General features: G+C 38.5%; 1 protein-coding gene across 4 annotated transcripts in view; it reads right to left on the minus strand.

Annotated features, from left to right (window-relative positions):
* RPS6KA6 (ribosomal protein S6 kinase A6) overlaps positions 1 to 26288 on the minus strand; it is a 150918-nt gene that overhangs the window by 102678 nt on the left and 21952 nt on the right. Inside the window, exons 1-2 of one of the 4 annotated variants that reach the window (XM_070502457.1) lie at positions 18567 to 18710; positions 18134 to 18390 (exon numbers count right to left, since the gene is read on the minus strand). The exons of 2 other annotated variants lie outside the window; for them this stretch is intronic. In XM_070502457.1, the coding sequence (XP_070358558.1) occupies positions 18134 to 18211 (78 nt within the window). In that variant the 5' untranslated portion in view covers positions 18212 to 18390; positions 18567 to 18710. Of the gene's footprint in view, positions 1 to 18133; positions 18391 to 18566; positions 18791 to 26288 lie in introns of those variants that run through there. One more of the 4 variants, XM_070502458.1, reaches the window with a different exon arrangement.

The raw sequence follows: 26288 nt of genomic DNA on the forward strand, positions 1-26288 counted from the left end.
CCCAGCAGACTTCATATCTTTTTAATCTTTTAGATTGAATTCTATAGTCAATATACTGCTCATGGAAAATTTGATAGCACCTACAATATTCATTTAAAATGATTTTCTTTGATCCTTTCTGGCTTTCTAATTACACAATATCCCTGTTGTTTTTACCCCAATAGGTTAGTCCTTTGAAACATACCCACCTAACAATTGTCACTGCTTCAGGAAAGATTGAAGAAAGGACAATTCTGTTTCAAACTGATCTGAAAGAGTCATCTTTTAAAGAGAGTCTCAGGATGGGCAAGAATGTGCAGCCTCCAAGCTATTCCTTTAGTTGAGTATTTAAAAATATTACGAGACTCTGCTATAGAACAAATTAGCTGATAAAACATAGCCATGTTCAAATCAAAGCATAAAAATAGAGTCCAAATTTAAATATGGATGATATTTGAAGTATTTACCATTCCGGGTTACCTATGCTTTCGAATATCAACTCATCTTTATCAAGACTCAGTGTCACACCTTCCCTTTTCCTTCTACCTTTCCGAATACAGACTTCCATCCATAAACACTGTCTTACTTATTAAGTGTGTGTTCCATCTCTCTATCAGACTGTAAGCACCCCTGAGGAAAGGGATCACATTGTATGACTCTTTGTAACCCCAGTATGTAGTACACTATCTGGAACATAAAAGATTCTAGAAAAATATTTGTGGAATGGAATGATTGAATTTGTAATCTGAATTAATTAAATGTAAAAATAACTTAATAAGTAACTGCCATAGGTTTTCCTTAGATCTTATTAATGTTCTTACTTGAAACATTTTAAAGCAACTTTGAAACCCAATTTCATAAAATATTTCTAGTAAGTGATTTTGCTTATCATTTCTGACTCAATTGTAAATTCTAACTTCCAACAAAATTCAGCTTTCAAAATCATTTTAAAAATATACAGCTTGAGTCATTCATAAGATCGTTTTCAAAAAGAGTATAAATTTTTGATATTTCATATCTTACATGGAAATTATTTCAAAGGGTTATATTTTTTTCAGAGTTAGATTCCTAACTCTAAAATTTTTCAACAGGATTAGTACAAACTTAACTTCGCAAACCACATTCTGAAACCATTTATCTAAACTGGGGCCCATGGGCTAAGAATTTTTTTATTAAACATTTGCAAAGGATTGTTAGGAAAAAAAATATGTGACAAGTTATATACAGCAAACAAACTCTAAAATATTTATCTGGCTCTTTACAGAAAAAATTTACCATCCCTGGGTCTAAAGTATATAAGTTTTTAATAATTATGAGAATAAATTTTAAAAATGCACAAAAAGTACCAAGTTGGCCTAGAAATGAAAGAACTAAAATTATCTACTTTATGTGATTATAATTGCTGCAATACATATAAAATATTGTTTCACCCAGAATATGGTCATAATTTCATAACACTTAACCTGTATTTCAACTTATTTTTACTCCAATGTACCTTATACCCTTGTGAGCTAAAAAAAAAAGCCAGCAAAACAGATTCTTATATTTCATGTTTTTTGAAACCAAGAACTTTATTGGCAGAAACTGTGAAATACACCTTCCTGAAGGCACGAAGAAGAGTACATGAGATTTTAGAAACTGTTAATTCTAATAAGAGATTAATGGGTAAGAATATTTAGTTCACTTTTGGAATTGACATAATTTAGCCAAATCATTTTCAGTATTTTAGTTGTGCCATACTAAGTGTTACAGGGATTTAATACAAAGAAAGTCAAGCACACTGCTTTTAAAAAATGTAGAATCTAAGAATGTAAAAAAATAATGATGATGACAGTTGTTTCTCTCAAATTAACAGAATGACTCTAAAGTCATAAAATTTTTTCAATTGGGATGAGTCTCCAAAACGATACTTTAATTCAACATCACTCTCTCTCTTCAGAGACGCTGATATTTCTAGAAAAATAGCCATGCCATCCCCCTCTTAATAATCTCTCTGCAACACAGAGCTCAATAGTTTAAATAAAAGGGCTGAAGTCAGCCCTATGTTATCTAGGCAAATCCATGTTTCTCCGGAACTGCTTACATATATCTGTTAAAATGGCTCACATAGGCTATTATTCATCTTGCTATCCAGGTTCTGAACAAACTTATTATGAAAATGAGACCTAATTTCAAAACTTTACTACTTATTGTTACAATAGCCATTTATGTTCTCTACCATATTTTAGGACACAATTCAGCAAGCTGGAGGTGAAATATACAAAATCAAATGCTCCTGAACTGAGAACTACCACTAGAAACTTGAAGAGTGACTTGCTAACCCAGAAAACCAACCTCTAGAAACCTCATTATTTCAATATCAATGCAGCAAGTCCAAAGAACTGAGACCCAAATTCAAAGGCAATTCATTACTAACAATGTTTCTTTTCCTATGTAGCAAAAAATGATTGTAGAAACATAATAAATAAAAGCTAGAGAGATATATGCCCAAACATAACAATCCTCTTGAACTGCCATAATTGAATGCCAGGAGTAAAGGGAGGTACGAAAGGCAAGAATAAGGCACAAATTGGATTGCCATACATACTGAGGTTCCACTCTTGACAGGTGATTTGAATAGGAGAAAACATACTAATATTTTTAAAAAGCAAAGGAGTAGGAAGGAGCTATCAGTGAATCTATGTGTAATGCCATAGGAGTATAGAATTAAAATATTAACACCCCAGAAAAATAAAAATTTTTAAAAAGCTTTCTATAAGCCTAAATTTGTCTGTCTTTGTCACACAATATACTGTCCTTTCAGACATTTCCTTGTGACTATGGAAGAATGGACAGGTATACAGTTAAGTGGTTTTCAGTTATCAAGGCAGAAACCTGAAGCAATAATCAAATTAACCCTATCTAGGAACTAGCACAGCACCTTACACATAAGTAGCCATTTAGTAATCACTTGTTAAATGAATACATATAAAATAATATTTAGAACCAATTAAAAGCAATCTAAGCATCATCATGCTTTAAAAAGGACTGGTAGTTGTACAAATGATAGGTTACTATGAGTTAAACTAAGCAAATCAAAATTATATACACATTAGAAGGTATTTGTAGAACATTTGGGTTTTTAAAACTTTGGTTCAATGACAGAAAAGCAGCTTCCCTGGTTACTATTCAGGCAGGATTTGTTTACTCTGCTTGGTTGAAATCAGAGCTAATGACTTTAACGGTTTTGAATAGCTCCAAAGTGTTGCCAACACCAAGGCATGGCCATCTGGCCAGTCTCATATGAGCCACAATATATGCTCTGGAAAGTTTACTTTCAAACGATACTCATATTGTGTGTGGTACAGATGAATGCACACATATACATGATATGTACATACATCACATTCTTTAGTAGTAATTCTTCCCACTGCAATAACCTCTTGGAGATATGAGGTCCATGCAATTTCATTAAAATACTACCTTTGGGAATGAAAAATAAGTTTAAACAGTCCATTGAGTTATTTATCAGGGTAAAAGAAGTACTTTGTCTAGGACACGTAAATATTAAGAGTTATTTTATTGAAAACAACAAGAACTTTATTATCCTTGTCAAACATTACATACAAAGCACAACCGTTTTATTTACTTCTCAAAATAATAATGAACGTTAACTTCCATTTTATATATGAGAAAACTGAAGACCTTTATTTTGCTTTTGCACTTTTCTCAAAAATCAGTTGAATATATTTGTGTGGATCTATTTCTGGGTTCCCTATTCTGTTCCACTGACCTATGTGTCTATCCTTCCACCAATACCACACTGTCTTAATTACCTGTAGGAACACAGTAAACCTTAATATCCCGTAGAGAATAATTCCTTGTAGTTTTGTCTTCTTTTTCAAAATTGTTTTAGATAGCCGAGGTCCTCTATTTTTACATATGAATTTTAGAATAAACTTGTCTATGTCTACAAAAAAACTTGTTGGATTTTGTTGACTTTTATTTTGAGTAGACATGGCTATTGAATCAGCAAATCTGATTTACTGATCTGACATAGATGTCAACAACTTGTCTGTATCCTCTCCTTATCTTCCACATCATCCTTATGGGGGAGACGACAAAGTATAGAGGAAAAAGCATGAACTTAAAATGATCTAGGCTCAAATTACAGATGTGCCCCCCACTGATTTGTATGTCTCTTTCTCATCTGTTCAAAAAACACACCTTTTTCTTACCAACCTATTTTGAAGACTCAATAAACCTGAAGAGATAATACACACTCAATAAATGTCATATCTTTCTCCCTTAAGTTTAGATTCATGTATTCCAATGTCTTTTTGGGTAAAAACAACTTACATTGGGTAATAAAATTACTATATTTCCTCTTAAAGTCTGTCCCCAACCACATTATAGGAGAGGCACACAGGTCCTATAATATGAATAATTAGCTGTGGCCTTTGAAATTTTTGTTAGAGACATGATGGGATGTTTTCTTCAAAACGGAGTCGCTATCCCCTTACTCAGCTAGTAACAATGTATGCAGATTCTTTAATGTCCAAATTATAAGACTAAACTATATCAAAATCAGCTAGGACACTAAGATTTTGTTTTTACTCACACGATGGACTACTACTCAGCCATAAGAAATGAGAAAATCCGGCCATCTGTGGCAACATGGACGGACCTTGAGGGTATTTTGCTGAGTGAAATAAGCCAGAGGGAGAGAGTCAAATACCATATGATCTCACTCATAAGTAGAAGATAAAAACAACAACAAAAACCCACATAGCAATGCAGATTGGATTGGTGGTTACCATAGTGAAAGGGGGAAGGGGGAAGGGCAAAAGGGGTGATTAGGCTCACATGTGAGGGGATGGACTATAATTAGTTTTCGGGTGGTAAACACGATGTAATCCACACAGAATCAGAAATATATTATGATGTACATCCAAAAATAATGAATTAATTTTTTAAAAAAAGAAAAGCAACTTCCTCAGAACTACACCACAAGAGCATACAAGACAGCTCAAATACTTCCTTCGCCCCAATCATATCTTAAAACAACAGAATAAAACACAGAAAAACATTACAAATCAGAAATTTTATTTTAGAGCTAACAGCTTAGGAACTGATATGCTTTTTTCTTGTTGGATAATGAGAACTATATAACTATTTCTCTTTTTACTTTGGTCTAGAGTTGTGGTTCTTTATCTTTGGCTATATGTCATAATCATCTGGGCAATGATGCCCAGGCCCCCACCTGATCAGTTAAACATGAATCTCTGTGAGTGAGGCACTAACATGGAAATTTGCTTAAAAACTCTAGGTATATCTAACATACAGTCAGAATTGAGAACTACCAGCCCAAGGAAATTCAAGGCCAAATTTGCAATTCAACTTTATTTTAAATGTGTAGTAGACCCTTAAAGCCTACTTACTTATGTTCTATTTCATCCTCCAACCCCACCTTCCAACCTTTCCACAGATCTCCTACTTTACTTTTTCCCTTGAATATCAAAATACTTTGTTATTGGATTGTATTTCCTATAAACCATCTCAAATACTTTGTAAAACCAAGCAAAACAAGAGTAAAACACTCTCACCCACACATACACAACACACACACACACACTCACACACACACACACAGCAGGACCTACTTCAAAAGTACACATACAGGTTAAACTCCAGCAACAAAATCAGTTACTTAGAATGCCTTCAGGGATATTCAGAAAACATCTCTGTTATCTACAAAAGCCAGATTACATTTAGCTCTATATCTCCCTCCCATCCAACTCCTTTCCCACCTAAAAACAAACCAAAAGAAAACAAAATACACAAAGAAAAAAACAAACTGTCAGCAAGAATAGTAAATAACACTTGGAAATAACATAAACATGTAAACATTATATAGCAGTTCTGAAAAAGCACTAAAAGGCTTACATCGAGATTCCAAGTGCTTACCAAATCTTCAAAACTGCTAAGGACAATGACAGCATCCACCAAGAGAGAAACTACAAGTAGGGGAAAGTCTTATATTTCCTCCTCAAAATTACAGATGAGGAAGACTAAAAAAGAGGTGGTACTAAAACAAAAATACAGCCCAAGAAAGCAATGGCACCAAACTCAGGCCTTATTATGGAAAGGTGAGGTAATAATTAGCTATCTTGATGAAACAATCAAAGTAGGGAAACATAGAGGCCCAGCCCTCAAGAAATTGACCTGAATATTTTCAGACCAGACAGGTATAAAGAAAAATAGTCTTGGAAGAACTGGGAAGGCACCCATGGAGGGGAGGGGCCAGGTACCTGTTGGCCCACCCCCTACTTTCTATTCCAAATAAACCTGGTGAAAGCATATTAGAAATACAGATGTCCCTGTTCTCTTTGCCACATTACAGAAAAAAGCACCAGTCTCTATTTTCAGAACAGCCCTCTGCACCCAGGGGCACCAACTATTTAAGATGAAAATTGATGAATCAAGAATTATAGGCTTAAGGGCCATTTAAAAAGCATGAAAAACTTTTTAGCTAGTAATAAGTGCACTCACCTTGGCAGTAAAGATTTTAAGCATGCCAAGCATTACCAGAAATCTTTAGAGCGGTTTGCTCTTGTTCAAGACGATAAAGAGAGGGGGAAGTTCATTTTAGCCTTCTATCTCCCTATGCTGCAAAGATCTATTTATCTTTGTATTAGTCCTCTGGCTAACAGACACTTAGATTGGCAAGCATGCATTAAATATCTGTTAAATTGAATTGAGTCCTACCACAACATTCCTAATTTCTGTTGTTTTTTATTTTTCCCTCCTACTCCTCAACATCTAATCAGATGTCAAATTCTAACTATTTTATCTCTGCAACATCTCTCCCATCAGTCCTCTCCTTTCGAACTCTTCTGTCCTACTTTAAAAATCTCACTACTACTTCCACTAACTAATACAACAACCCCCTAGCTGGTATTTCCCACATTCAGTCTCCCCGACTCCAATCCGTCCTACACACTGCCATCAGTTATTTTTCAAAGCACAGATCTGATCATGTCACTCATGTCCTCGAAAATCTTCAATAGCTTCCATTTACAGAATAACATGGAACCCTTAAACTCGCTTTAAAAGTCCCATACCATCTGGGCCTAACCTACCTTTAGTACACTCCCTACCTCATCTCACACTATACCCCCACTCTCACATCACAGACTTGCATCCTAGCAATATCAGATTCCTCCTTCCCCCAAGAACATCTCCATGCCTTTACTTATATTGTCCCCATCCACCAGAAATATAATCCTTTCATCTCTGTCTGTGAAAATATTATCCACTCCATAATGCCCTGCTAAAATTCCACCTCTTTTACAAGGTCTTACCAGATCCATCTCTAAACCACCACAACAATCACCTCACTGTCAATGGTCTTGTGACTTATATAACAGTTTCTGCAAATGTCTATCTTGCCCAACTAAATGTAAGCCCATGATGGTGGGGTGACACTCAGTGGGGTATATCCTTAGGCATTTCACATTATAGTACTAAGTACTGCCCTGCCTTGTAGCCAATAAACATTTGATGAACTGTACCAATTCCAACCTAACAAAAGTTCAGAATAAAAACCTAAAAATTCAATGTCAATGTAACACCTTATCAGCCAGTTACAACAAATGAAATCATTTGTCTCTTATTCCTCAAAGTGTTCCTGAATATAACCTCATATTTTATTCCTGAATGATCCTATCTGTGTTTATAAATGTGATTACTACACTTAGATGAAATGATCAGCTCTAGGAAGGCGGTCTTAAGAAAAACTGCTCATAATAGGGAAAGCTGTGGCTATTACCATGGCTATCTAAATCCCAAGGTTTTAATATAGGTGACAATAATTTAGACTTTAGGAGCAGGGAAAAGGTGACTGTGGGAAAAGAGAGGGAACTACTGTGTACTGGAGACCAGTATGTGTGAAGCACCTTGTTAAGTGTATTAAACTCAACACTGCATCTTGTTTTTCACATAACAACTCTTGAAGATGTTTTTTTATCCAATTTACAGATGAAGAAACTGAGGCTCAGAGAAGTTAGGTAACTTGCACTGGATCACACAGCGAGTATGAGTTCGAGATGAAATTGGAACCCAGAGTATCCGGCCTCCAAAGCCCATGTTCTTCCTTCTATTACTACAGGGTCTCATGAAATTAATTAAAACTAGCAGTTTTTGCCAATCTGCCAAATATTTGCCATCCTGGTTAAGTTTTTTAAGTCTGTGGCTTTAATCCAAAACTTTTTTTGTCAGTGAGCTGTATTATTCTCAAAACTAGGTTCCTTGAGATATTATCATCATGGCAGCATGATAGGATCCTTTTGTCTCTCCTCTTCAATCTACAGAGAATAAAACATCCATAACCCAACAAAGGTTACACTGCACAACACACCAGGACCCTGGAAATATCCACACATCAACAGATACAAAGGTGGGTGAATTGGAGCACAGAGAGGAGGCCAAACAGGGGAACAGCAGAAGCAGAGCCCAGGATCCTGGCAGCAGAAGCTGAGCCAGCCACCCTCAGCCCAAGAAAATTTGGTGGGCAGCACCAGAGGCACATGTGCAACTCCAGCCAGCCAGCCACAGAAGCATCTACAACCAAGGGAAGCAGAGTGGCAGTGGAGGTGGAGCTCCATGATACCAGGCCCCCTGGCCTCAGCTCAGAGCCTGGTAGTAGCAGCAGAGGTGTACACAGTACTCCAAAATCCCAACCACAGCAGCACCTGTGACCACAAAGTAACAGACAACAGCTGAGCTGGTGCCCCATATAGCAGGTTCCCTGCCCACCCTCCCTCCCCCTGCAATGGCAGCAGAGGTTCCAACCCAGGGGACCACAGATGTGGCTGAGGTGCCAGCAATGTCTGTGCCCCTGGATAGAAAAGCCAGTGACTGCAGCAACACAGCAATGGCAAGGCATCAGTGACCCCCAGAAGCACAGGCAGCTAGGACAAGAGTACCTGCGACACCCCAAACAGAGGCAGTGGAGGGTGGAATGTGCAGAACCTCAAATACAGGCAGAGGCAGCACAGGTAAGAGATACCAAAAACTAGTGCTATAGTGCCACCTACTGAAAAACAAAAGAAAGGCGTTTAATCTCCAAGCAACCCAAAAGTTTTACCTAAATAAAAAATGTGTCTGCTGCAACAAAAGTGCCAGCAGAAGAACTCAACAAGCACCACAAGAAGCCACAGTACCAAGGCACTAAATAAAGGAGACAATTCTCCAGAAACCAAACATAAAGTCATGGAAGATTATGATCTAACTGATAAAGAATCCAAAATAGCTGTCATGAAAAAATCAAAAAGCTACAGGAAAACTCAGACAGGCAGTTCAATGAGCTCAGGAATAAAATCAATGACAGAAGGAATACTTTACCAAAGAAACTGAAACTCTAAAAAAGAACCAAACAGGAATTTTGAAGCTGAAGAACTCAATAAATGAAAGGAAGAATGCATTAGAAAGCATTGGAAATAGAACAGGTTACATGAAAGAGATAATTAGCAAACTCAAAGATAGAAACCTGCAAATGATGCAGGTAGAAGAGGAGAGAGAACTAAGACTTTAAAAATATGTAGAAATTCTATAAGAATTATCTAACTCCGTTAGAAAGGGCAACATAAGGGTAATGGGTATCCCAGAAGGTGAAGAGAGAGAAAACGGAGCAGAGAGTTTATTTAAAGACATAATAGCTGAGAACTTCCAAAACCTAGGAAAGGAACTGGATATACAAATCCATAAAGCTAATATAACACCCAATGATCTCAACAAAAAGACTTACTCTAAGACACAGGATAATAAAACTATCAGAATTCAATGACAAAGAATATTAAAAGAAGCCAGGGAGGAAAAGAAAATAACCTACAAAGGAATCCCCATTAGGCTATCAGCAGATTTCTCAGCAGAAACCCTACAGGTCAGGAGAGAGTGGAGAGACACATTCAAAATACTGAAAAATAGAGCCAGCCCTGATTTCCTAGTGGTTAAAGTTTGGTATTCTCAGTGCTGTGGTGGCCCGGATTTGTTTCCCAGTCATGGAATCACACCACCTTTCCGTCAGCTGCCATGCTCTGGCAGTGGCTCACATAGAGGAACTAGAATGACCTACAACCAGGATATACAACTATACATGGGGGCTTTGGAGAGGGGAAAAAAAAAACAGGAAAATTGACAACAGATATAGAGAGCAAATCTTTAAAAAATAAATAAATAGTGAAAGATAAAAACTGTCAGCCAAGAATACTCTATCCAGCAAAGTAGTCTTCCAGATATGAAAGAGAAGTAAAGGCTTTCCCAGACAAACAAAAGCTGAGGGAGTTCACTGCCACTAAACCAGCCTTACAAGAAATCATGACAGGAGCTCTCCTACCTGAAACGAAAAGGCCAAAATATACAAAGCTTTGTCCAAGATGATAAACCGACAAATAGAATCAGAAAACTGCAAATCTGTATCAGAATAGGATAGTATGCGGTGAATTATAGCAAAGGTTAGAGGAATACCAAACATTAAAAATAACTTTAACCACTTCAATTTTTAAATGAACTCACTATACAAAAAGGAATAATTGGTGACAATAAAAACATAGAAGGGGAAAAGGAAAAGGACAGAACCTCCATAGGTAAATGAAGATAAGGGGCTACCAGAAGAAAAAGAACTATCTTATCTGTGAGACCTTTCATACAAGCACATAGTAACCACAAAACAAAAGTTCAGAACAGAGTCACAAAACATAAAAATGAGGAAACTAAGAAACACATCACAGAAAAGCATCAAACTGAAATCACAGACAGAAACACAAAGAAAAAGAAACAACAGAAATACAGAACAACCAAAAAACAAAAGACAGATAAAATGACAGTATTAAGTCTTCAAATATCAATAATCACCCTAAATGGAAATGGACTCAATTCAATAATCAAAAGACAGGGTGGCTAGATGGATTAAAAAATAAGACTCACAATATGCTGCCTTCAGGAGACCAATCTCAGCTCTAAAGACAAACATAGGCTCAGAGTGAAGGGATTGAACATGCTACTCCAAGCAAATGGTAACCAAAAGGAAGCAGTTGTAGCCATACTTATATCAGAAGAAATAAACTTCAAGCCAAAAAAGATGACATGACACAAAGACGGATATTATATAATGATAAATGGGCAAATCCATCAAGAAGACATAATATTTATTAATATATATGTACCTAACATAGGAGCACCAAAGCACATAAAGCAATTATTAATAGACCTAAAGGAGAAATTAACAGCAACGCAGTAATAGTAGGGGACTTTAATACCCCACTTACATCAATAGAGAGATCATCCAGACAAAAAGTCAAGAAGGAAAGGTTGGACTTAAATGAAACATTAGACCAGATGAACTTAATAGATATATATAGAATGCTCCATCCAAAAGCAGCAGAATAAACATTCGTCTCAATTGCACATGGAACATTCTCAAAGATAGACCATACGTTGGGAAACAAGGCAAGCCTCAATAAATTTGAAAACATTGAAATCACATCCAGCATTCTTTCTGACCACAATGGTATGAAACTAGAAACCAACTACAAGAAGAAAGCTGGAAAAATCACAAATATGTAGAGACTGAACAACTACTGGATCAATGAAGAAATCAAAGGAGAAAACAAAAAGTACATGGAAACAAATGAAAATGAAAACACGATGTACCAAAACCTATATGGATATCTACATCTATCAGCAAAAGACATACTAAGATGGAAATTTATAGCAACATAAGCCTACCTCAAGAAACAAGAAAAATCTCAAATAAACAGTCTAGCATTGCACCCAAAGGAACTAGAAAACGAAGAATAAATGAAGCCCAAAATCAGTAGAAGGAAGGAAATAATAAAAATCAGAACACCAATAAATGAAACAGAATAAAAAGACAATAGACTAAAAAGATCAACAAAATTAACAACTGCTTCCTTGAAATAAACTGAGATAAACTGACAAAACTTTAACTAGACTAAGAAAAAGGAAGGCTCAAATAAATCAGCAGCAAAAGAGAAATCACAATGGACATCACAGAAATACAAAGTATTATAATACTATGAAAAGGTATATGCCCACAAATCAGATAACCTAGAAGAAATGGATAAATTCCTAGAATCATACATCCTTCTAAAACTGAATCAAGAAGAAACAGAGAATCTGAATAGACCAATCACTAGTAAGGAGATTGAAACAGCAATTAAAACCTCCCTAAAAACAAAAGTGCAGGATCAGACAACTTCTCTGGTGAATTCTATCAAACATTCAAAGAAGATCTAATGCCTATCCTTCTCAAACTCTTCCAAAAAATTGAAGAGGAGGGGACACTTCCTAACTCATTTTACAAGACCAATACTACTCTGATACCAAAACTAGACAAGGATGAAACACACACAAAAAACATTACAGGCCAATATCAGTGATGAATATAGATGCAAAAATCCTCCACAAAATATTAGCAGATTGAATACAATACATTAAAAGGATCATACACATGATCAAGTATAATTTATTCCAGGGATCCAAGATTAGTTCAACATTGACAAACGAATGAATGTGATACACCACATTAACAAAATGAGGAATAAAAATCACATGATGATCTCAATAGATGCAGAGACAGCATTTGACAAGATTCAGCACCATTTATGATTAAAACCCTGAATAAAACAGATAAAGAATAAAAATACCTCAACATAATAAAGGCCATATATGACAAATCCATAGCAAACATCATACTCAATGGTGAAAAACTGAAAGCTAACCCCCTAAGAATAGGAATAACACAAGAATGCCCACTCTCACCCCTTTATTCAACATAGTATTGGAAGTCCGAGCCAGAGCAAGAAAAAGGCAAGAAAAAGAAAAGGTATCCAAATTGGAAAGGAAGAAGTAAAACTGTCACTATTTGTGGATGACATGATTTTATATATATAAAGCCCTAAAGACACCACCAAAAAACTATTAGAAATAATTCAAGAGTACAGGAAAGTTGCAAGCTACAAAATCAATATTCAAATATCAGTTGCATTTTTATACACTTACAACAGGGAGAAAGAGAAATCAAGAATATAATCTCATTTATAATTGCAAAAAAAGAGAGTAAAGTATGTAGGAATAAATTTACCGAGGTGAAAGACCTGTCTGAAAACTATAAGACATTGTTGAAAGAAGTCAAACAAGACACAAAAAAATAGAAAGATATTCTTTGCTCATGGATTGGAAGAATTAACATAGTTAAAATGTCCATATTACCTAAAGCAATCTACATTCAATACAATCCCTATCTAAATTCAAATGACATTTCTCATCAAAACAGAACAAAGAATCCTAAAGTTTATAGGGGAAAAAAGACCCTGTATACTCAAAGCAATCCTGAGAACAAAGAACAAAGCTGGAGGGATCACACACTCCCTGATTTCAAAATATATTACAAAGCTACCGTAATCAAAACAGTACGCTACTGGCAGAAAAACAGACACAGAGATCAACGGAACAGAATTAAAAGCCCAGAAAGAAACCAATACATTTATGGACTGTAAATTTTTGACAAAGGAGCCAAGAATACATAACGGAGAAAGGAAAGTCTCTTCAATAAATGGTCTTGGGAAAATGGGACAGTCACATGCAAAAGAATGAAAGGAGATCATTATCTTATGCCATACACAAAAATTAACTCAAAATGGATTAAATACTTGAATGTAAGACCTGAAAGTATAAAATTCCTAGAAGAAAACACAGGCAGTAAACTCTTTGACACCAGTCTTAGCAGTATCTTTTTGAATATCATGTCTTCTCAGTCAAGGGAAAGAAAAGAGAAAGTAGAAAAATTGGACTACATCAAACTAAAAAGCTTCTGCATGGCAACAGAAACCACAAACAAAATGAAAAGACAACCTACTGATTAGGAGAAGATATCTGCAAATCATATATCTCATAAGGGGTTAATATCCAAAATATATAAAGAACTCATACAACTCAACAACAACAAAAAAAAAACCCAATTAAAAAATGGGCAGGGGATCTGAACATTTTTCCAAAGAAGATATACAGATGGCCAACAGACACACGCAAAGATGTTCAACATTACTAATCATTAGCAAAATGAAAATCAAAACCACAATGCAATATTACCACACGCCCATCACAATGGCTATTACTAAAAAGACAAGAAATAACAAGTGATGGAGAAAATATGGAGGAAAGGGAACCGTCATACACTGTCAGTGAGAATGTAAATCGGTAGAGCCACTGTGGAAACAGTATGGAGATTCCTCCAAAAATTAAAAATAGATCTACCATATGATCCAACTATTCCACTTCCAGGTATTTATCCAAAGAACATAAAAACACTAATTTGAAAAGATATATGCACACTATGTTCATTGAAGCATTATTCACAACAGCTAAGACTTGAAAACAACCTAAGTGCCCATGGACAGATGAGTAGATAAAGATGATGTGGTATGTACATATATCCAATGGAATACTACTCAGCCATAAAAAGATGAAATCTTGCCATTTGTGACAACATAGATGGAGTTTGAAGGTATTATACTAAGTGAAATAAGTCAGATGGAGAAAGCCAAATACCGTATGATTTCACTCATATGTGGAAGAGAAACAAATACATAGATAGAACAAATTGGTGGTTATCAGAGGATAAGGGGGTAGGTGGAGAGGGAAAGGGGTAAAAGGGCACATGTCAATGGTGACAGATGGTAACTAAACTCTTGACGGGGAACAGGATGTAGTCTATACAGAAGGTGAAATAGAATGATGTACACCTGAAATTTATACAATGTTATAAATCAATGTTACCTTAATAAAAAAATTAACTTCCTTAAACAAAAGCAGTATTGTTAAAGAAATAACATAAAAGTACCACTTATAATATAATATGATGATATGCTATAATATGCAATATGGAAACTCTATAATCAACTCTTCCATCAGGAAGCAAGCACTCTCACCAAAAAACAAACAAATAAAAACAAAGTGCATGAACTGTAATGTACATGGCACTAACTCATCAAAAGTTCACTTTACTAAAACAGGCTGTTCTTTATGACTCTTGCCCAGGAATGATCAATACCCATCACACCTCAAGTAACACTTCTTCCCTGACCCTGACAGCATCCAAGCAAGAGTTAAAATTGTAGCTGCCTGAGGGGTGATGCCCTTTGAAGTCCCTATTCCCAGCAGACCCAACTTAGACAGTCCCTGCAAGAGTTCTCACAACCAAAGCTTCTTGCTTAACCTATTTCCCCTCTCCCAAGAACCTTCTTCCCAGGAGCCAAGAGAGTCCCTATTTCCCCTTTTCAGGTCCATTCTCCACCACTCACTGGAACCAAGCTAGTTCTTAGTGGAAACCTCTGACACATTTCCCCATAGGACAATTTTCCAAACAGTGGTTAGGCTCCTTATCATTATACATCGCTATTGTACACTGGTCTAAAAATATAATTACCTTAATAACTTTTTCCTGTTGGAAAACATGGTAAGAGTCTCAACCAACCAACTCTCATACTTCTGAATAATTCAAAGGTTAACAACTGCCCATAAATAAGACAGGTAAAAGATATTGAAAAAGACTCCACAATATATGAGAGTGTACATAATCTTTCACTTTCTCAGGATTCCACACACACAGACATTGACAGAAATTATTTCCTTTGACATTAAAGTTAACAGATTCTTACATTTTCTTTAAGGATTCCAATATATTTTCAAAAAATATATTCTATAATGAAAGCACCCCTAGACATGTAATTTAAATAAATATAAATTTATGGATGTAAAGTGGTTTCCTTCTCATCAAAAGAATACCATTATAAACAAACAAAAACAACAGCACCTCTTCTAAATACTAAGCAGGTCTGCTCAGATGTAGCATTTAGTTTTCACTCAGATTTTTTTTTTTTTTTTTGGTGAGGAAGATTGTCTCTGAGCTAAAATCTGTGCCAATCTTCCCCTATTCTATATGTGGGACGCCACCAGAGCGTGGTTTGACGAGCGATATGTGGGTCCCTGCCCGAGATCCAAACCCGCAAACTCCGAGCCACTGAAGCAGAGCACACGAACTTAACCACTATGCCACCAGGCCGGCCCCTAGAATATTTTTTTTTCCTTTTTTTTTCCCCCCAAAGCCCCCGGGTACATAGTTGTATATTCTTCGTTGTGGGTCCTTCTAGTTGTGGCATGTGGGACGCTGCCTCAGCGTGGTTTGATGAGCAGTGCCATGTCCGTGCCCAGGATTCGAACCAACGAAACACTGGGCCACATGCAGCGGAGCGCACGAACTTAACCACTCGACCAAGGGGCCAGCCCCCCCTAGAATATTTTTAAGTCACTGGCAGAGTTAAACCTAACCAATCAGAACTGTTTTAGACAAAGAAGGCAGAAATACTATCTTCACATTACCTTCACCTTTCGTTTTACTTCATAAGGATTAACAATTTCCACTAAAGTATTTTTCCAAATTGCTGAGGTAGAGAAACCCACTGTTAAATCTCTATAATATCTAAAACATACTGCCAACAATTACAAAAAAAAAACATATGTGGTAATCACAATTTAAAACATTTCTGCATTCAAAACTAACAAAAATAATAATAGACATGTGAAAGGCTCCCCCACCTCCCATCCCATCCTTATATCCAAGCATTTAACTGTTTTTATAAACCAGATGCCTGGGACTGTAAGTCAATAGATCACACACATGAATAAAACAAAACTCCTCTCCTCTAAATGAGCCTTGCTAGAAAATTCTTGCAAGTACGAAACATTCCTATGTTTCAAGAAGAAATGAACCCCTCTTCATTTATCCTGTCCTTAAGGGCTGTAAAGTATTAAACCGTATTTCAGAAGTTCTCCGTTTACTAGTAAAATATTCCTTATAAGTAGAGAAGGTTCAACTTTAGGCTCTTTCTGAATTTATTTCCACTACCTTTCCTGTTAAATTGTTATTCTGACATGTAATTTTAACCCCAGTTTGGCTGGAAATTTGAAAAGAATAAATAACGAGTTAAACAGACAACAGTCCAAAATGTATTTTTAAGGATGCAGCAAGTATTTGAAAACAAATCTGCACCTTGAGATGTCGAGGATTGCGAGTCCTACCCCAAAATATCCTACTGTGAATCAATTTGGCATTTAAGTATTTTTAGGAGGTCTATAGTGGCCCCTACTGCAGGACTAGGCTGTCAATCGATTAAGTTAGAAATGAATCCGACTTCTATCCCAAAACTCTCGTTTGGGTGTTTAAATACAGTCCGCTTTTAACAACAATAAAAGCAAAGTACCTGTGCACATCTAAGTTCTCACTGCACAGCTGACCAAAGCCCAATCAGAATAGTTTCAGCAGTAAGAAGAGCGGGAAGAGGCACACCCAAATATTTTGGTTGAACCTTGCTGTCTTGCCAAAGATTCCTCTTACAAGGGCTGGGGTTTACTGTGCGTCTTCTTTTAGGGACCAACGGGGCGGAGACAGCAGTTGGGGAAGGGAGAACCAGCGGGAGGAAGAGAGCGGTAGAATTGAGGGGACCGCAAAGGAGGCAAAACATCACCTGAACGTAGATAAAGAAATCTGGCCTCCAGTCAATCTCCACTTCGGTTGTTACAAAGAAGCACAACAGGTCACAGAGAAACGAGAAAGCTAAGTAATTAAGGAGCACTCATCCGTCTGTGCAAATGTCCCCAGAGTTACTTCGTCACCGTGCTGTGTTTTTGTGGCGCCGGGTTCCTAAAGCACCCGGGGTTCAACAGACAGCTGGAGTCAGCAGCTGGCCCCCAAAGTGTTGAGCAAACCCGGAGCGCGCGGAGCTGGGCGCGCGGTACCTGGCGCGTCCCCCAGTCCCACTTCAGGTCGCAAACTGAATAAACTTAGTCACAACTCTGGCGTGGCCCCCGAGGCGGGCGCTCCGCCCGAGGCCGAGCCCGGGCCCGGGCTGCACTCGTCCCCACGCCCGAGCCCGCCGTCTCATCCTCGCCCGCTGCTGAGCGAAAGCGCAGTCGGACCCGCAGCTTCCAGGGGGCTTGCCTGAGCGCCCTGCTCCCCAGCCCCACGCCCCTTCCGTCTCGGGCCCCAGCCAGGGTCCCGAGGGAAGGAGGGGGTGGCTCCAGCCACCACACTAACCTCGCCGCTGCTCGCGCCGACGCCGAACACCTCCATTGCTCGGTCCCAGGGCTCCTCCGGAGGAGCGAACGGTAGCATCGCCCCTTCAGGAGCACTCGAACAGGAGCTGCCAACGGCTGTGGCGGCCACGCATCCTGCCTTTTGAGCTCGCCTGCTGCCGCCGCCGCCAAGACCCCAGCCCCTGCTTCAGCGACTGCTGCCCTCGCCGCGGGGTCCCTCAGAGGCTGGGAGCGGGGGGCTACCGCCGCCGCAAGCTGCTACGCTCCATAAAGAAGACAACTCCGTGCTGCCTCTCCGAAAGCTGCCGCTTGGCTCGTGCTCACCACTGCCGCCGCCGCGACTGTCGCTTGGCGGTGACTCCCCCCCCCACCCCGCTTCCTCGGCCCCCTCCCCGCTCCCAGCTCTGTCAATATGGCGGCAGCGGCGGCGTTACCTGTGCGGCGCCTGGAACCCCCCACGGCGGCGGCACAGCGGCGTCACTCGAACGTCAATGGAGATTCCCCAGCCTGGGGTGAAGGGGGGGTGGGAAAGAGGGGTGGGGGTGGATGCGGGGGACCGCGTGGTAGGGGGTGGGAAAGAGGGGAGGGGGGCGTGCTGGGCGGGGGAGGCGGGAGAAGAGTAGTAAAAGCCACTGCTAGCGCCTCAGTAAACCTGCCCACTCCACGGAGCATGCGCGGCGCTGTTCACACATGCTCAGCAGGCCCTCTCCAGTCTATGAAGCCGCGTTGCCAGCGGGAGGATTCCCAAAAAGGATGCGGGAGTTGGGGGACCCTCCTGAGCGTTGGAGAGTCAGCGTCAGGGTAGGACTCCAGGAATATCTGCTTGCAGGGCTCACAAAAGCAGGTGTTCTATACACCTTGCCACGCCCATTTTGGTACTTAGTGACAAATACTAGGGCTGGGATTTTAGTCCATTATACATTAGCCTCCTAGAAGCCAGAGGCAGGAAGGAAATGCATTTGAAGTAAATTAATACACCTGCGCTCCCTAACTCCCCCTCCCCCGTCTCTCTCACTGGCGTCTCCGCTAGGTTGCCTTCATGCTATTGATGACATATGGTGTTTCTAGTCTTCGTACATACATACGCCACTTATTGGACTCTACTTTTGGCAATGAAGGCAAAATGTACGAAGCTAACCTCACCCCCACTCCGCTCTGAGGATATTGGACCTGTAGTGACAGTAATTATTATTCTTCTATCTTCTTCAAATTAAAACCTGTACTGCTTTGCTACTCTAAGCCACACACTGTACTAGGCACTAGGGATATAACTGATATGAATAAAGTACAATCTCATACACGGGGCATGATCAAGAGCCTTCTCATCGAAACACTTCAGAACCCAAAGTAAAAATGTTGTTCCACCTTTGACACTTCAAAGAGACTTTAGAAAGCACCTATAACAGCGACTAAGCCAACTAAACCGGCTCAGTACCTTTAAGAGATTTCTAATGGTAGATGTAAAACGCACAGCACCCCCTCCCCGCTGCTACACCTAGGGCTGTTGTGTTGTACTGGTGGAAAACACTGAACTATGCCCTCCATTTATTTCACCATCTGGCGCCCCGCACTAGCGAAGTAAAGCGGACCACAGAGGTTGGCACTGAACTGCAAACAAGGATCACTAATAGTGCCCTACCTACTCTGCTTAAAATCCCAGGGAGAAAGGGAGCTTTGTGAATATGATTCTGTAAAAGTGAAAGCTTTGAAACTAGTGGGTGTATGGGGCTATAAACAGTGAAAACATGTGAGTGTGTGCATATGTGCATAAACTCCTGTTTGGCCAAACTGACAGTGTTCTTAACCAAGGCCACCTTTTTGAGTCTTGGATCTCATCCCTTCTTGCCTACTCAAAGGCTTTGTTTTGCAATTCTCTCCCCTCTCTCTTCCTCTTTTATTTTTTAGGAAGATTAGCCCTGAGCTAACATCTGCTGCAGATCCTCCTTTTTTTGCTGAGGAAGACTGACCCTGAGCTAACATACGTGCCCATCTTCCTCTACTTTATATGTGGGAAGCCTGCCACAGCATGGCTTGTCAAGCGGTGCCACGTCGGCACCCGGGATCCAGTGGGCCGCCAAAGCGAAAGGTGCACATTTAACCACTGCGCCACCGGGCCGGCCCCTCTCCCCTCTCTTTTGCATCATCTATTTTCCTCCCTCTACGGGACCTTTCCCATTAGCAAACAGCATCTGTTACTGACTTAAACTTGCTGGACCACTCATTAGCGTTTGATGTAGTTCATGACTCCCTCTTTCTTTAAGCATTCTCTTCGAATCCCTCCAAAACAAAACAGGGTTCATTCTCCTCCCATGTCATTAATCATTTCTTCTCAGTGTCCTCTGCTGAATCAGTTTTTGTCTTCCCAGTCTCTAAAGTTGGAACTTCAGGGCTCAGTCCTTGACCTCTATTTTCCCCAACATCCTAGGTATTCCCATATCCCATCCAGTTCCATGGCTTTAAATCCCATCTGAATGTTGAGGATTCTCAAATTTTATCTCCAACCACTAACTCTTTCTTGAAGGTAAGACATGTACATGCAACTGCCTATTCTACTTGGATATCTAATAGGTGTCTCAAACTTAATGTATTCAAAAATGAATTCTTGATTTGACCCCAACCAACCTGCTCCTTGCCTAGTCTTCTCCAGGACAATTAGTGACTTCCACCATCCACCTAGTTTGCTGCTCAAAGATCACTTCTGAGTCCTTCTATGACCATCCTTTCTAAAACACTGTCCCCATGATTCTCTAGCTTCACCCTGCTTTTTCTTCATAACATCAGTCACATGTTATATATATTTGTTTATTTATTCCTCCCAGCACCTACCATAACGCGTTGAACATAATGAGGCTCAGTAAATATTTTATGAGTGAATAAATTCATCCTTTGCTCTTGTTTTGTGCATTTGATAAATACAACTCATCACCTATATTGAGAAGCTTCCTCACTGTGAATGCATTGCTTTGCTTTTATATAAAATTTAACCTTCATATATATTCATTCATTCAACATTCCCCTTAGCATATAAACATACATACATCTCTCTCATTAAAAAGAAAATAATCCAAACACCCTCCTCAATTCAGTGGTTTTAATAGACTCTTGTTCCTCAGATCTTTCAATCAGTTAATAAGTACTTTTACTTCTATCTCAAATATTTGTGAAATGTCTGCTCCATCCCCATTGCCATTACCTTGGTTCACCTTGTAGAATATTTCCTTGAACTAATGATACAAATGATTCCTCTCAACTGGTCTTTCTGACTCTAAATTTATACTATCTCTCTCCAGCCCATCCTCCTCACTGGCAGCCCAGTGACAAAAATTCTTCAATGATTTCCATCATCTCCAATAAAATATCCAAACTCCTTAACTTTGAATGCAAATGTTTTCACCATCTTGCCTCTGGTTATCTTTCCAGCTTCATCTACCACCTCATATTCCAGTCAAATCTATACACATGTTATTGTCTCTTCCCTGAATCAGTCTTCCTGGACAACTTATTCTTAATAGCAAATAACACTAACAACTACTATTTATTGAGAGCCCTCTATGCTCTAGGTATTTGCCCTTCATGAATTCGTTTGGTCCTCATAACAATTTGTGAAAATTGTTATCTGTATTTTACAGATGAGAAACCTAAGCCTGGAAAAGGTTCAGTGATTTTTCCCAAGACCTCACAGATATTAAATGGAAAATCTAGAATTAAAACCAGGTCTACAAATTGACCTTTAAACAAGTTGATTTTTTAAAAAGATATTAACCAGAGTTCCACTTCAGCCTAGAATGTAGAAGAGATGGAAAGAGCATCACTTCTACTCTAACAACAACAAAAAAAGTCAAATGAGGAAGAAAATCATAACATTTCTTGAACCCATCAGAGAGCTAAGGTCACAGGGCAGCAGAGTAGCCTAAAATACAAAGATAAACCTTCCAAGGTGAGACAGAATGCAAACATTGATCAACCTATAGCAGAACACAGGAGTAAGAGACATAAGGTGCCATAAAGCAGTTAAGTGGAATTGAGTTTAAATTTTTGGTGAATTGCTAAAGGCCAGATGTAGAGTAGCAAGAGATTATAGAACTTCTTGGAGCTTCAGAGGCAAGGGAAGTTGACGTCCATTCTCAGGCTGTTCTCCACAAACTTAGATTTGCTGATCACAAGAAAGATGGGTGGCAGGGCAAAATGCCAGATAAAGCGTCCCTTGATATTGAAAGCCTGCAAGAGGGGGACAACCACTGTTCCATGAAAGGCAAAAATACTACCAGCAAATGCTACTGGGTGGTGGGGGGGGGAGGGCAGCACATGCTGTTGCCCCTTAGTAAACTTGTGAACACCCACTGTTTCTGAAGAAGGGTAAAAGAAAAAAAATCCCTCTATTCCTTAGGACAGGGGCAGAAAGCTGTCCTAGGCCCAGACAGTTGGAGCCTTCCTACCAATGGGAAGGAGCAGAAACCTCTTTCCCTCAAAAGCCCACCAAAGATACAAGATAAAAATTGGCCATCATGCAGAGGAGAGGCAATATTGCTGAGAAAACTCCACAGTGGAAAACTAGGGGCACAGAGCCTAAGATTGAGGCTAAACCAGGACAACAGAAAAAACTCCTTGTCCCACCACCATGCTAGCATGTACCAAATAAAAAGCAACAGCAAATTAACTTAATATGGATCATATTGTAAAACGAAAAACTATACAACTTTTAGGAGAAAACATAGGAAAAATCTTTATGACTTAAGGTCACAAGTCTTAGGTGAAGAGTTCTCAAATAAGACACCAAAACCATGATCCACAGAAGAACAAATTGATAAATGAGACCTCATCAACATTAAAAGATTTTGTCCTTCAAAAGATCCTATTAAGAGCATGAAAACATAAACCACAAACCGGGAAAAAGATTTGCAAAAGATTCCCATATCTGACAAAGGAATTGTATCCAGAATATATAAGGAATTCTATAAAGTCAAAAAAATCCCAAAGAATCCAATAAAAAAATAGGAAAAGTACTGGAACAAACACTTTACCAAACAGGACATATGTGCCAATAAGCACATGAAAAGATATTCAATACTGACAACACCAAATGATGGCAAGGACGTAGAACAATAGGACCTTTCCCTCATCGCTGATAGGAATGCAAAATGGTACTGCCACTTTGGAAGACAGTTTGGTGGTTTCATACAAAACTAAACATAATCTTAACATACAATCCAGAAATTGTGCTCCTTGGTATTTATCCAAAGGAATTGAAGACATTTACATGCAAAAACCTGCACATGGATGTTTATAGTAGCTTTATTCATAATTGCCAAAACTTGGAAGCACCCAAGATGTCCTTCAATAGGTACATCTAGACAATGTAATATTATTGAATGCTAAAAAGAAATGAGCTATCAAGCCATGAAAAGATATGGAAGAACTTTAAATACATATTATTAAGTGAAAGAAGCCAATCTGAAAAGGCTATATACTATATGATTCCAATTATATAACATGGAAAATGAAAATCTAATGAGACAGTAAAAAAGAGCAATAATTATCAGGGGTTAGTGAGGAAAGAAGGATGAATAGATGGAGCACAGAGGATTTTTAGGGCAATGAAACTATTCTGTGATACTGTAATGGTGGATACAGGCCATTATATATTTGTCAAAACCCACAGAATGTACGACACCAAGAGTAAACCCTAATATAAGCTATGGACTTTGGTAATTATGTCTTACTGTGAGTCCATCAATTATAACAAATGTACCACTCTGCTGTGGGATGTTGATGGGGAGGAGGCTATGCATATATATGGGGAGGGGTATGTGAGAAATCTTTGTATCTTCCTTCCAATTTTGTTGTGAACCTAAAATTTCTCTTTAAAAAGTCTATTTAAAAAGTGAGATAAGGGGGGCCAGCCCAGTGGTGCAGCGGTTAAGTGCGCACGTTCCGCTTCTCGGTGGCCCAGGGTTCGCTGGTTCGGATCCCGGATGCGGACATGGCACTGCTTGGCAAAAGCCATGCTGTGGTAGGCGTCCCACGTATGAAATAGAGGAAGATGGGCATGGATGTTAGCTCAGGGCCAGGCTTCCTCAGCAAAAAGAGGAAGATTGGCAGTAGTTAGCTCAGGGCTAATCTTCCTCAAAAAAAAAAAATATGAGATAAACATTGCTATGGTATGAATGTTTTGATCCCCTCAAAATTAGATTAGTACTTAGAAAGAAATTAATAGCATTAAAAGCTTATGTTAGAAAAGAAGAAACGTCTCAAATCCATAACCTAAAGTTCTACCTTAAGAAAGTAGTAAAAGAAGAGCAAATTGAACTCAAGGAAGCAGAATGAAGGAAATAATAAAAAATAAGACTGGAAATCAATTAAATTGAAGACAAAGACCAACAAAGAACATCAATAAAACCAAAATCCAATGGTTCTTGAAAAGATGAATTAAATTAAGAAACCACTATCTGCACCAACCAAGAAAAAAGAGAAGGTACAAATTACAGGTATTGAAAATGAAATAGGGGATATCACTACAAATTTTACAAATATGAAAAGGATAACAAGCGATGTTCAAAACAACTTTATGCCTATGAACCCAAGAACTTAGATAAACTGGACCAATTTCTTAAAAGAAACAAAGAAAAGCTCACTCAAGACTAAATAAACATTTAATGGAATATTCAGCTATAAAAGGGATGAAGTACTGACACATGCTACAACATGGATGAACCTTGAAAACATTATGCGAAATGAAAGAAGCCAGACACAAATTACCACATATTGTATGATTCCATTTATATAAAATGTCCAGAATAGGCAAATCCGTAAAGACAGAAAGTAGAGTAGTAGTTTCCAGGGGCTTGGGGGAGGAGGAAATGAGGAGTGAATACTAATGGATACTGAGTTTCCTTTTGGGGTGATGAAAATGTTATATAGTGGTGATGGTGATACAATCTCATAAATATACTAAATTCTACACTTCATAATAGTGAATTTTATAGGATATGAATTTTATCTCAATAAAAATAATAAATAGATAACATGAATAGTCCTATATCTATTAAAAATTGAAGTCATAGTTTAAAAGTTTCCAACAAAGAAAATTCAGTTCCAGATAGGTTGACCAGCGAATTCTAACAAATATTTAATTAAGAAATAATACCAGGGGCTGGCCCAGGGGAGTAGTGGTTAAGTTTGCCCGCTCTCCTTTGGTGGCCTGGAGTTCACAGGTTAGGATCCTGGGTATGGGCGTACACACCACTCATCAAGCCATGCTGTGGTGACATCCCACATAGAAAATGGAGGAAGATTGGCACAGATGTTAGCTCAGGGACAATCTTGTTCAAGCAAAAAGAGGAAGATTGGCAACAAATGTTAGCTCAGGGCCAATCTTCCTCACCAAAAAGAGAGAAAAAGAGAATACAAGTTCTACACAAGCTCTTCCAGAAAATAAAAGAGGAGAGAATGCTTTCTAAGTTATTTATAATTCCAACATTAACCTCATACCAAAAAAAGACAAAGAAATTAAAAGAAAAGAAAAATACAAACCAATATACTTCAGGAATATAATGCAAATATCTTCACCAAAATATAAGCAGTGCCCACAACTAGATAAAAAAAGAAAATGCATTATGGCCAGGAGAGATTTCTCATGAGCATAAAAGGTTAGCCCAACATTGGCAAACAATCCATGTAATTCACTATATTAAGAGACTAAAGAAGAAAAAACGTATGATTGTGGGGCTGGCCCTGTGGCCGAGTGGTTGGGTTTGCATGCTCCACTTCAGCAGCCCAGGGTTTCACTGGTTCGGATCCTGAGCACGGACATGGCAACATGGCACTGCTCATCAGGCCATGCTGAGGCGGCATCCCACATAGCACAACCAGAAGGACCTACAACTAGAATATACAACTATGTACTAGGGGGCTTTGGGGAGAAAGAAAAGGAAAAAAAAAAGAAGATTGGCAATAGATGTTCACTCACGTGCCAATCTTTAAAAAAACTTTTTTTTCAATAAATAAAAAATAAACCATGTGATTGTTTAAATAGATGCAGAAAAAGCATTTGACGAAATACAACATTTATTTATGATAAAAACTCTCAGCAAATTAGGAACAGAAAAAACTTCCTCAACCTGAATAAGGACATCTACGAAAAACATGCAGTTAGCATC

Source organism: Equus asinus, chromosome X (genome assembly GCF_041296235.1).
Source record: "Equus asinus isolate D_3611 breed Donkey chromosome X, EquAss-T2T_v2, whole genome shotgun sequence".
NCBI classification, from domain to species: Eukaryota; Metazoa; Chordata; class Mammalia; order Perissodactyla; family Equidae; genus Equus; species Equus asinus.